The 13,908-nt window shown below is 35.0% G+C and overlaps 1 protein-coding gene across 4 annotated transcripts in view; it reads right to left on the bottom strand.

Moving 5' to 3' along the window:
• Positions 1-196: 196 nt before the first annotated feature.
• The window catches only part of Rnf111 (ring finger protein 111), a 78,426-nt gene continuing 64,714 nt past the window's right edge, over positions 197-13,908 (bottom strand). The window contains exons 11-15 of one of the 4 annotated variants that reach the window (XR_003300412.2): positions 12,152-12,244; positions 11,177-11,272; positions 9,840-9,967; positions 6,462-8,078; positions 197-263 (exon numbers count right to left, since the gene is read on the bottom strand). Coding sequence is in view for 3 of the 4 variants with exons in the window: in XM_026384863.2 (XP_026240648.1) it covers positions 7,961-8,078; positions 9,840-9,967; positions 11,177-11,272; positions 12,152-12,244 (435 nt within the window). In the remaining variant the exon portion in view is untranslated. Of the gene's footprint in view, positions 264-5,882; positions 8,079-9,839; positions 9,968-11,176; positions 11,273-12,151; positions 12,245-13,908 lie in introns of those variants that run through there. The other 3 variants (XM_026384863.2, XM_026384862.2, XM_026384864.2) reach the window with 3 other exon arrangements.

Here is a 13,908-nt window from a genome sequence, read left to right as displayed (position 1 = left end):
AGCTAGCGTCTGCGGCGCCGTTGGGCCTGCACTCCAGGCCCGCACCGCTGGAATCTTCGGCGAGGTCTCCTTGTTCTAGGATTCAAATACCGCACCTCTCGCGTCCCCATTGGGTGGCCTTACGCACCGCGCGCTCTTCTCATTGGTTAAACCAGGAGACGTTCCCGCACACTGATTGGATGAATTTTCCCAGCCTGTTTGGTTGTCGTAACAACTGGGAAGGGGGATGTGCGTGCTCCGTTGTGGACCTGTTTTAGCCTAGTCTTTAAAAAAAAAATTCTTTAGTACTATGCATTAAACTCAGGGGCACTTTCCAACTGAGCCACAACCCTACTATTTATTTATGGGTAGAATCTCACTAAAATGCTTAGGGCCTCGGTAAATTGCTAAGGCTGGCCTCAGCCTCCCCAGTCGTTCGGATTACAGGCAAAAGCCACCACGCTGGGCTCTTCCTCATTCTCTCCTTCCCTCCCTCCCTTTGTCCCACAAGATCTCACCCTGGATATGTTGAGGTTGGTACTGAGTGGGCAGAAGTAGGATCTAGGAAGATGCCCTTGGCATTCCACATCTGACCCTCATTCCTCTTAAGAAATATCAAGTCCAAGTAGAGATTGGGTTGGCCTGGGAACAGGCACTTCTAGGTTGCTTAGCGCTGTTGTTTTGAGTTGAGACTCAAACTTGTAAATTGGCGTAAATTAGATTATGACTCCCATGAGACACAAATTAAAAACAATACAGGTTGAAATGATTTGTCCGTTGTATTCCCAGCATCCAGTATTGTTTGATAACTGGTCAGGGCCGATAAATATTAACTGAATAAAAAATCCTGTGATAGGCTAGGGTTGTGACTCAGTGGTAGAGTGTTTACCTGGCACATGTGAGGCACTGGGTTCAATTCTCAGCACCACATTAAAATAAATAAATAAATAAATAAATAAATAAAATTAAGGTATGTGTCCATCTAAAACTAAAAAAAAAGAAAATGTACTTAAAAAAAATCCTGTGAGGTGTGTTAAGATTTTTAAATGAAAAACAATACGTGTCCCAGTCTTCAGCATTAGAGTGGGAGAACAAAAATCCCAAGGGATTATTGTTTGTCCTGGAAAAGACAAGAGGGACAGGAAAAGAAGGCTGGAGGTGTGGCTCAGTACTGAAGCCACATGCAAGAGGCCCCGAGTTGACTCCTTAGCATCCCAAAAACAAACCAGGAAAAGGCAGCTGGGCGCCATGGAAAATGCCTGTAATCCCAGCAGCTCCGGATGGAGGATCTCAGTTCAAAGCCGGCCTCAGCAACAGCGAGGAACTAAGCAGCTCCAGGAGACCCTGTCTCTAAATAAAATACAAAATAGGGCTGGGATGTGGATCAGTGGTCGAGTGCCCTTGAGTTCCATCCCTAGTCCCCTCCACTGCCCCTGGCCCCCCCTCCCCCAAAAAAATCAGGAAAAGAAAAACCCAATGCTCACAGCAAAGGCAATGGAATGTGACTAGATAGAAGGATCCAAGAATTTGAACAAAATTTCTCACAATTTTTGGCTCATTTCTCATGTACTTGGTTAATAATAATATAACTACTCAGAATTAAATTCCTTCCTTTGCCCCAATCCTAACTGCTGGCCATCACACATTTCCAATCCCAATCTGAAGGCAGGAAAAAAAGGCAATGTCTCAGCGGGAAAGCTGTCCAGCAGAAATTCCCCCTTACTCAAAGGAGGACTAGAACTTTTGTCTATTCAGGCCTTCAACTGACTGGAGGCGGCTCACCCACACTGGGGAAGGCAAAATGCTTTACTCAATTTCTTTAAGACACAATTTCACTATGTTGCCAAGGCTGGACTCAAACAATTGGGCTCAAGCATTCTTCTCACCTTGAGGATGGGATTACAGGTGCACAACACCACACACAACTAATTCAAATTTTCATCTCATCTAGAAACATCCTCACAGACATACCCAGAATTTCTAATCAAAATGTCTGGTCACCCCATGGCCAGTCAAGTTGGCACATAAGCATTATCACAATACTCAACTATCAAGAAAACTGCAGGAAAAAATCTAAATTGCACAAAGATATAGAAAAGGACCAGAAATACCTATTTTCATCCCATGAATTTCTTTTTCTCAAATATCAGCCTGAGGAAATGATGAAGTTTTTTCACTGCTGATTCCTCTGACAATTATCTTTGAGAACAAAGATCAATTTTTGTATATAGGCTTCTCTCCTCATGGTAAGTATTGGTTTAGGAGCGGGGAAACTAAATGTGTTCAGAAATCTGTGCTAAGCATTCTAATAAAATAATGGAGCTCCTTTTACAAAACTTACTTTGGTGGATTAAAAATGACTACAACTTGGACAGGGGATATAGCTCAGTTAGTAGAATGTTTGCCTAGCATGCTCAAAGCCCTGGGTTTGATCCCCAGCACCACAAATAATAATTATAAAATAATAATAACAACAACTTGTTTATACAGCACCCTTTATTAACAGGTGTATTTTCTATCTCCTTAAATCTGGACTTTGTTGTTCTGACCAACAGAGTGGCAGACGTGATGTTGCTCTGGACATTTCTCTTAAAGGTCTGGCAGTTTCTGCTTTCTCCTTTGAAGCACTTAGCCACCACTGTGTAAATAGGTCTAGTTATCCCTTGCTAGAGAGATGACATTGAAATGCCCAGCAAATCATCAGCTGTTTCTACAATCCCAACCCAAGCATTAGGTATGTAAGGGAGGCCATACTGGGGCATTCTATTCCAGTAGAATTCCCAACCTGAATGTAGGTAGCTACATGAGCAACACCAGTCTTACTATAGTGAGAGATGAGCTGTGTCCACCCAGTCCTGCACAAATTGCATGTATGTGGGCAAATAAATTTTTTTAAGGCAACTAAGTTTTGCAGTTGTTACAAAATAGGTAACAGATACACTTACTTGGGGAACACCTGATCCCTATACACCAAATAAGCCTTTTGTTTTCTAGTATAGTCTTGTCATGTTGGCTTCTCATAGGCTCTTAGTTTAGGAAAACAGTATAGTATTTGAAATGTACAATCATTTGTAAACTCTTGAATTCTCAATAATGCCATCCTAGTATATTTTGCATGGGAAAATTGAGCACATTCCATTTCCAGACATTTAGGCATTTGGTTATCTCCCAAGGGCACAAGAAACCATGTTTATCTGGTATGGAACTATGATTCATATGTAATTCAGAGCCTTGGGAAGCGCTGAGGCCAGTCTGATAGAATTTTTTTCTACAGAAAACCAGTTGTCTGAAGCAGAGTCTTGACACAGGGGATTAAAAAAGTTACTATTTTAAAAATACATACCCAAATCCTTGGCTGAACCTTCCATCAAATGGTAAAACCTAGTTTTACTTCCTCAAGTATACACTGTAGTCAGTGACTTTTGCTTCTAATAGAATGGTGCAGAAGTGACAGAGTATAACTTCTGAGTCTGGTCATAAAAAGGCTTCCTCCTGGCAATCTTTCTGGAAACACTCATTGTGGGAAAACCAGCCATCCTGTCATGAAAACATTCAAGTAACCCTAAGGAGGCCCACATAACAAGTAAATAAGGTCTCTTAGCCAAAAACCTGCAAGGGACAGAGGCCGACTAAACAGCTTTGTGAGCAAGCCATCTTAAAAACAGCTTTACCAGACCAGTGCAATCCTTCAGACAGCTGCAGCTCCAACTATCACATTAATTATAATTTCATGAGAGACTCTGAGCTACAGTTTAGCTCCTGTAGCTTGTTCCTGAGTGTCTGTTCCTGAATGCCTGATCCACAGAAACCGATGGTTCAGTGTTTAAGCTGCTGGCCTTTGGGTCATCCCTGAACTGGCAGGCTGGAAATGTAAGTACCATGAGTTATGCTTTTTCAAACCTTGGCAGAAACCAAGTTCTTACTTTCTGAATCAGTAATAATCTCTAGAATTTTATACTCCCAAGAGTTCCCACCCCCGTGACTCCATATCAAGTATTACTACCTAAAGCAAAACTGATATAGCAGAGCCCACAATGAAAATCATTTAGTTAATCTAATCCATTCTCTGGTGATGACAAAGGATTCCAGCAATGTGTTTGGGCTAAACAAAACTGCTCCTGGAAGCCCACAGCTTCCATGTGCTCTTAGTGATGACTATCACCTAAGAGGGAGCTTACAAGCAACTAAAATACAACATAAGCAGTTCAGTAATATGTATTTTTTTAAACCTTAATAGACTGGGCACAGTGGCAAATGCCTGTAGTCCCAGCTACCTGAGAGGCTAAGGAAAAAAGATCACAAGTTTGAGGCCAGCCTGGGCAACTAAGTGAGAACCTGTCTCAAAAGAAAAAATAAAAAGGACCGGGGATGGATTTGTCGCTGTGGTAAAGCATCCCTCAGAGTTCAATCCCCAGACAAACTCTAATGGTACCAGGTCCCCACATAACAGAGGTTAGTGGAGTGAAAAATTAGAAAAGAACAGGAAACTCTAGATGTTAACTTCTCCATTTAAAAAATAATTTTAGGGAAGAGAGAGTAAATGGTTGCATATCCTATGCCAATTCTGATGCACTGGCAGTAGCTACCTAAATTACAGGAATGAACAATATTGATGGGCAATTGCATATCCTCTTACTGTGATTATGAGAGGAAGAGGAAGAAAAAGCACATAGCTGGAAATCTTTCATCCTAATAGAAAAGAAAAACTCCAACCCCTGAGGTAAGGGCCAAGGAGGATTATTTCTTCTTATTTGGTAATCAGACAGTTATACTCAATACAAGAAAAATGTTAGCACCAAAAATTTGTCTATTGTTCATTACTTTGCAAATGTTACCATCTGTTATCAAAGATGAAAGTATTTGTGTGATGAGGTGAGATAAAGCAAGTATAGGAAGAACTTATATGTATATATACTATGAGCAAACCCCTTCACACTCGTTATCTCATTTAATCCTAAGAGCAATTCTAAAAAGTAGTTCTTATTTCTATTTTGTGGATAAGAAACTTTAGGCTCAGAAAGCTTACATTGTTGAAAGCTGCACAATTCAAAACCCAAATCTGACTAACTCCAAAGTCTATGTTTATTTCGACTATTTATTCCAAAAAAACTCATGTGGCTTATAAATTTATAAAGAATACAGGAGAGAGGAAAGATGGTTCTCAGTATGCCCAATGCCAAAATATAATAACATTTATTTTTCTTACTAAACAATGATTATTTTGAATCTAATTCTTAACTGAAGAAAATGCCTAAAACCTGAGAAAATACTTCAACCTTGAAATATCCAATATTAACATGAAATTTTCAATAAATAAAAATATACTGCATTCCCAGAACTTTTGGAAGTTAGAAATTTGATTGTGTTTTCTATAGATTTAAACTTTCCCATTCATGAACATTAATAATGAAATGTCCATGAGAATTTAAATAATTTCAGTGTTAGAAGTACTTACAAATAACATTTATTATAAAAACAAAACTAGTTTTCTCTGTCAGTTGTTATGGTTCGAATGCTAAAGGGCACTGGTAGCTAAGATAAAGTAACCAGAGTAAAAATAAAGTTTCAAATATTAGTTTATCACTTGCAATATTAACAATAATAAAAATAAGGATTTGCTGACAAAAGAATTTTAGTTTTAAAAGAGTTGGACAGCTATCATTGAAATGTTTGTTTTGACAAGATGCAGCAAAATATGGAAGACACCAAAACAAAGTACAAAAGTAAAAAATGTTCATAATCATTTTCTTCCTTATTTATTTCATCACTAATCATGTTTTTCTGTAATTAGCAGCAGTAGCTTAATGATCTCCTGTGTTAACAATTCAGGTTTATACCACAATTACTTGCATTAAATAAATTAGGTATATATATATATATGCTTTATCAGGATTTAAAAGATCAGTAACTATTATAAAATGGGTCAACAGGCAGTTGTGCATCTAGATCTCAAGTAATATTTAAAAATAGAGAAATGTATTTCTGGCTTGTCTTGTGTTTGGGGGAATATTGAGAGGATTCCAAGGTATAAAATTCTTCCCATCTTTCTTATATGTCTTCAATCCCTTGGTACAGACCCAGCATTTGCCAGTGGATCACAGGCTACTTGAAGAATGACAGGAATAACGACAGGCAACTTGCTCCTTTCTTCAATAAGACATCAGACCTGCATCACTCTGTCTCTCACTCTTCCCTTTCTATAAATGTATCTTAATCATCAAGTATACTATAAAAGATAACATTTTTATTCCTATTTCCTAACAATAATCTACATCTTCCATCTGCTGAATCATATTGATACTGACAATTACTACTATGTAACATTTACTAATATAAAAGGGCATAATTGAATACAAACACCAAATTACACAAATATCAATGAGACCACTATTTTTGAATTCAAAGACATATATTGTTTAAAAACTAATTATGAAACACAAAGACAATAGAAATATAAGTTATTTATTAATCAATCCACTTACAAAGCAGGTGGCTTAATGCAAGCTTATTGACATCTTCACATATGATCCATGGGAACATGTCTTCCACATACAGACAGTGATATTACTGACTGGATGCATTTGCAATCTGGGGCATATTAAGCATATTTAAACAAATAAAATTAGGCTATCCTGTATATGAAAAGTATCTCAATAATATGCATCTTGAAGTGGATTAAAATTCCTCCAAAGGAGAAATGTTAGTATGTTAACTTAACTTTATACTCTATATTATGCAGTAAATCTTAACTATAGAAATTAAAAATTTTAAATCAGTGATCGACTCTTGGTAATGTATGAAGTGGGAGTCTATAACCATAGCAACAGTAGGTTGACAGTATAATTTGTGCCTCACAGTATTTGCAGATTTATTGTTTTCAAGTTTAGAGAGAAATAAAACAAGAGACATGTAGATTCAGCTCACTTTATTTACCTTTAAACTAATAAAAATCCCTTAAAAGTGATCCTGGGACCTTTAGAAGTTCTATGAATGCATAGATACCTGCCATTGACTTGAAATTCTAAATCTTGACTGAAATGTGTTTACAAAATTAATGTAAGCAGATATCTTAACTATTCGTGCTTAGTAGAAGACTGAACAAAATTCTACATGTCTTTTTCAATTTCCCTAAAATTTTGTTAAATCTGCAATTATGTACAATCCAGCTAATTGAAATTAATATTTAGTGTTCATCAAAGCTGTTTCACAGCAGCAAAAAAATCAATCAGGGAAATAAAGTTCTAAACAATGTAGAAAAAGATAAATATAATCAGAACAGCAGTCTAAATGTATGATATCAATATTCAACTCTATCTGCACTGTGCTGGAAGGAAAAGATACACCAAGAAAATTTATATTGATCACTCTGGTGATGCGAATACCACCTGCATCTGATTTGAATATGGGTTGTATTCTGTTCCCCAGTATTAAGGATGGTATTTAATTCAGAACTCCATGTTGTAAATATACAGCAGCCATTTTGTCCTAATTAAGGAATGTCTTAATACACAATATTATCATTTTCTAGAGGATCTTTATACATTAAACTAAAGCACATGATTGATTAAATTAAAGGTTAGTAATGGATAAAAAAAAGTCATAATTTTCAAGGCTTGGTACTACGTAAAAAACAAAAAGACCACAAAATTCTACTTACTAAAGCAGCTAATCTTGCCTGCAAGTTTAGGGTCACAAGCCCATAATATGTGCAAAGAAATGCAATACAAGGAACCATGCAAAAATACAGTAAAATGATACAGGAAAAATGTCAAATCTAGAAAAAAAAATGCTTTTATAAATACATCAAAATCAACTGTATACATAAATTGTAGGTCTAGCATTAGTTGTACCATATAGCAGAGCCAGCACTCTAAGTTCAATGCTTCCAAATCTGCGCAGGTAAGTCATGCCATCTTTGGTTGACTGCAGTACCAGGAAGGATGGGAATGAGAAGGAGGGCAAGAGTTTCTGAAACATGGTGTCAACTTTCACTTGGCAGCTGGGCCTCAATGTCCACTCGGCAAATTGGGCACTTCTTATTGGTAATCAACCATTGGTCAACACATACTTGGTGGAAAAGGTGCATACATGGAAGACGCCTAACGTTGGCAAAAAAGACAAAGCAAAAATTAATTTAATGATGACTACATGTGAAATTTATTTTTAAAGAAATTATAAATGCAATAATTCAGCATTTTGAAATTAGTGGGTCTCAAAAAAAAAAAAAAAGAAGGCATAACCAGACCTCCTCCTCTTTTGAAAAAACAAACAAACAAACAAACAAACAAACACCCTAAGGAGTTACATGTAAATTAAATTAGTACTCTGTCAATATAATGCATAAGTGACCAAGATAATTAAGTATCGCAGCTAAGGAAACAAAATTATATAAGATCATAAAAACCATAAAACAAAAATTACATTGGCAATTATTACAGTTTTGGTTTTTTGTATGAGTGACCAATGTACTATATTATCTCATTTAATGGCCTTTCAAAAACATTAGATCTTATGCTATAAATATACAGTAGCTATTTTGTCCTCATTAAAGAATGTCTTAATATAAAATTATTTTCTGCCTACAGGATCTTTATACCCCTTACTTAAATACATGATTCACTGGAGTCAATAATATTGTTTTTATGGAATAACTTTATATCTACTTAATACTAAACTACTGTTTCATAGGTAGGTTAAAAAAATGTTCACTTTTGGACATCATACCAAATTATTAATTACAAATTGGGAAAGAAAGCTTCCAGATGACATAGGACAACATTAAATCTAAGTGTAAGAATGGGATAAAGGTTACTAATTCAAATGTCCATTTCTACTTCTATTATCATTCATACCTTCAAATTTCCTTACATTTTGTAAAAATAGTAGGTTAAAAAGAGGTGCTCCATGGCTGGGCAAGGTGGTATACACCTGTGAACCCAGCAGCTTGGGAGGCTAAAGATAGGAGAAGTGCAAGTTCAAAGCTAGCCTCAGCAACACCAAGGTGCTAAGCAACTCAGTGATACCCTGTCTCTAAATAAAATACAAAGTAGGGCTAGGGATGTGGCTCAGTGGTTGAGTGCCCCTGAGTTCAATCCTGGTACCAACCAAAAAAAAAAAAAAAAAAACAGGTGCTCCAATTGCTCCTTGAACAGTTATCAATACAATAAGCAATTAACTTTCATATCTATACACCTTCATTGGAAATAGTGTACAGAAAACCTTATTGTGTGATACAGTAGACAATAGTTCATTGTTTTTTTCCTCTCAGTTGAAGAGGTATGATAAACAGACTTTATAAAAACTAGGGCAACAATACGCTATATGATTCGGTTATACGTGTTGAAGAACCTGTTTTGTATGACATTATATTACAGGTTGATAAAACAGAATAAGAATAAAACAATTACTTCAGAGATTATACAATGAAAATATGTATAAGTAATACTGGGTTAGCAAAAGTTGAGAAGGGTGTAATCCTTTGAGTTAAGAAGAAATTCTAGGGGGAAAAAATCAATTTTTAAAAGATTATAAAGCAAGCACCACAGAACTAATGTTAGCCCCTCTTTAAACTATAGAGAAAATATTACTAAGTCTCAAAACCTTCTCATTTCTTCAAGATTTTCAGAAGACAATTCTGACCATAAAATTTCTCCAGCCAAACTTTGGTGCATCCCTAAAATATATTTCCCACCCCCACCCTTTTGTTGGTAATATAAAGCCTTTAATTTCTTTGATTCACTATAAGAAGTCAGTCAGAAGGTAATAACAGAGTATGCCAGGAGTAACCTAAATTTAATTTTTTTTAAATAAAATCCCTTGTACATTTTGACATGTATTCTAAATAATTAATATCTAGTTACCTCACATCTTCACCTTCCTCTAAAATAGACAAACAGATAGTACACTTTTCCTCTGTGTCTTCCTCAGTCCCTTCTTCCCCATCTTGTTTGCAGTGCAGTTTCCTCTGTGAGAACCAATCAGTTGTTACCTTATTAGCAGAGATGACATTATTGAACAACTGAGTAATGTCTGCATTTATTTAAAAACAAAACAAAACAATACCACATATTCACACACAACTTATTTCCCAGGTAAAACTGTCATAAATTAACAGATGCATTAAGTGACTATCAATTATTCTTTTAAGACCTTCTACATATAATCAGCATCAAAAGCAAAATCAAATTAACAGAAATTCGTTAAGTCTGAAATCTAATATTTTTAATCCACAATGAGAATGATACACCACATAAAATTTATTTCAATCCTACCATGAGCAGAGGTAAAGAAATTTTCATTTACTAACAAATGTTTCAAATAACATCCATATAAATTAAAGTTAATTATACAATTTAGCTTAGATGGCTGAAATGACTTAAATTGAAGAGTAATACTTCATTGACACTCTTGGAAAACATGAAAAGGGAAAAAAAACAGTAATTTTCACAATTTATTATTACTTTATAACATAAAGCATTGTTTGTTGTTTATTGTAAGAAACTTATTTGATATTTCTACTCTGTAATTTACAGCTATAATACTACAAACAAAGGTTGGAGGGTAGAGTATAAGAAATACAGATAATTAAATGTCCATCAAAATGAATGACTAATTTAAAAAATTATTATACCATATGATGAAATTTTATGTTAGTAAAAAGAATATGGGTTGGGGCTGAGGTTGGGGCTCAGTGGTAGAACACTTGTCTTGCATGTGTGAGACCCTGAGTTCGATCCTCAGCACCACATAAAAATATAAATAAGTAAAATAAAGGTACTGTGTCCATCTACAACTAAAAAAATAAAAAAAAAAAAAAAGAAGAATATGGGTGGATCTGTGAGCACTAACATTCAATGAATGGCAACATGCAAACTGTGCCTATCATTCCTCTTGCATTCTTTTTAAAAATGGAGGAAAAATACATACATATGTATATTACTATGAAATGCACAAAAATATCTAGGAGAATATCTATGAAATCTTATGATTTCATTTCTGGGAAGAAAGACTAAGGTACACAAGGTAAGAAACTGCAAAGTGTATGTTTTCAGTTTACATTTTTTTTAACCATATGTATGTAATCGTTTTAATAATTAATAATGTAGCTTTTTGACTCTACAAATTCAAAGAAGGTCTATAATACTAAATTTTATGTGATTCAATAACATTCTAGAAGTCTCACAGAATAAATCCTTACCTTTTTGTATTTATGTGGATATGTACACCTTTCAATTGTCCCCTGGGATGCTCCACGATTGACATTTCCTAATCTTTCTTCCAAATGAATCAGTTCCTAAAAATGAAGAAAACTAGTATTAAAAGCCAGGATGATTATTCTTTGAATAATATGTATTATCAATCTTACAAAAGTAATAAACTTCCATATTTATAAATCTATAATACAAATACGATTTAAAAAATGACAAGACAAATAATTTATATATAAAATAGCTTTATATGTATCTTTTCTCATTCAACTGATATATATATATATATATATATATATTATACACACACACACACACACACACACACCCCTCATATGTATATATATTATATCCTTGTATATAAGGATATATATTAGGACACCAATATTACCAGCTGGTACTATAAATCTATGTATGTATACATGTAGAAAATGAAATCACTCTATTAAATTAAGAAAACATATAAATTGGTAATTCTAAATCATACCACTTTCAACCTTCCAAACTGAAACACCACAAACTTTAAACAATATTTAAATGATTTGTTCTTCCTGAAAGTTCAAATGAGAAGAAATTTAGCTACAAACTAAATTACTTAGGTTTCTTTTTCTCGGCAATGTTTTTCTAAAAATTAAGCTCATTCAAAAGCATTAAGCACTTCCATTTAATAGTACAGCTCTTTCTGATATTTATTATGAATTTAATGGATTTTTTAAAAGTCTTTCATATTAACTATTTTCACCAACTCTTTTTCTAAATACTTGGGAAACTTCTGAAACTAAGATTAACTTTGCTTATATATATTTCTGCAACCCCAGAAGTAATATCAAAAAAAATCAGACATTGTACTGCTGACTCCTGACCACTGCAGCAGTCCTATACAACTTCGATTATTAATTGTGTATGTATGCTTTCTCTGCACTAAAGGTACTATATAAAATATCTTCATCGATTTTACTGCATACCTCAAAATTTCCCCTGAAAGGACCTCTGAATGAAGTTCCATCCAATCCTGATGAAATGTAACGGATATGAGGATAGCCTGCCATGTCAGGAACCTATTTTAATACAAGGGATAGGCTAAATCAATTAAGAATAGACTCGTGTTTCACTGTTAATACTGAATAATTCAAGTTCTGCATTTAACTCATAAAATTCAGCTTTAATAAGTACACATAACACCAGCTAAGCATTCTGTAATAAGGTTAGGATCCTCTAAAAATACAATCTCATAAAATAACTTATAGTCAGAAGAAATAAAAGAAACATAGCTGTTTCAAGAGATTAACAAGTTTCTTCTATTTGATTACACTAAAAATTCTATATTAGAGCTGAGTGTGCTGGTTCAAGCCCACCTTCCCAGCTACTCAGAAGGCTGAGGCAGGGGGATTGCTTGATCCCAGAAGTTCAAGCCAGCCAGGGCAACACAGCAAGACACTGTCTCAAAATAAAGAAAAAAAAAAGAACTCTATGTAGAAAATATTCAAACTTAAGCTTAATGCTCTTAGTAGCATAAACTGGAATAAAATTTTCATAAAATCTTCCAACTTCAGAAAGCTTTGTTAAACAGTATTAAAAATACATAGAAATACTGGGCATGACTGACACTACCGTAACCCCCAGACACTCAGGAGGCCGAGGTAGGAGTATCGCAATTTCAAGGCCAGCCTTAGCAACTTACCAACTAGGCCCTAAGCAACTTAGCAAGAGCCTGTCTCAAAGTAAAAAATAAAAAGGGTGGGGATGTAGCTCAATGGCTAAGTACCCCCCTAGGTTCAATCCCCGCATGCTCCCTCCCCCAAATGTATAATAGATATACAGAATATTCCCACAAAATTTAACTCCAAGATAAATTTTATTTCCCTCACTTCCTCATAGTTCCTGACCAAAGGAATCATATCCCCTTCTCTCCATCTTTTTATCTTAATTCTGTCCACGAAAGTATTAATTTTTTGTTAGAATCATTTGTAGATTTCATTATTTGTGAATTGGCCTACAATCTAAAAACTTACTTATGACCCCAAATCAACACTTGAGCTTCAGAGTCATTTGTAGACATGCTCTACCTTCCTGTTGCAGTTCAATTACAAACAAGTATCTTTCTTGTAGTCTATTTAGTATCATGCTTTTCATATTTTTGTTCTTTTTGTTCATGATTTCATTGTTTAATGGCACCCAAAGATAGTGTTCCAGTGCTATCTATAGTGTTCCAAAACAAGGAACCTGTGATATGACTTATGGAGAAAACATGTATTAAGTAAGTTTTGCTCAGACACTATTAGTTTTAGTGTTATTGGCTAAGCAATTCGATGTTAATGAACCGACAATATTAAATAAATTGTCTTTAAACAAAAACACACATAAAACAAGGTTATACACAGATCAGCTGTCAACTGATCAGGCATGGTGGCACATGCCTATAATCCCTGTCACTAAGAAGATCACAAATATGAGGTCAGTCTCAGCAACTTCGCAAGATCCTGTCTCAAAATAAAAATAAAAAGAGCTAGAGATGTAACTCAGTAGTCAAGTACCCCCAGTTTCAATTTCTAGTACCAAAAAAAAAAAAAAAGGCTAACTATATTAGGAAAGGGAGATTATGGGATACACCACTACCATCTTCATAAACAAACCTCCAACATGGCTTCCATTCTCCCCAACCTGGATTATGCTTAATTAACTATTCCTCACTTCTCTCTTTGAAAGAACAAGCACCCTCTCT

Source organism: Urocitellus parryii, chromosome 6, assembly GCF_045843805.1.
Source record: "Urocitellus parryii isolate mUroPar1 chromosome 6, mUroPar1.hap1, whole genome shotgun sequence".
NCBI classification, from domain to species: Eukaryota; Metazoa; Chordata; class Mammalia; order Rodentia; family Sciuridae; genus Urocitellus; species Urocitellus parryii.
This window is presented reverse-complemented; position numbering and strand designations above follow the sequence as displayed.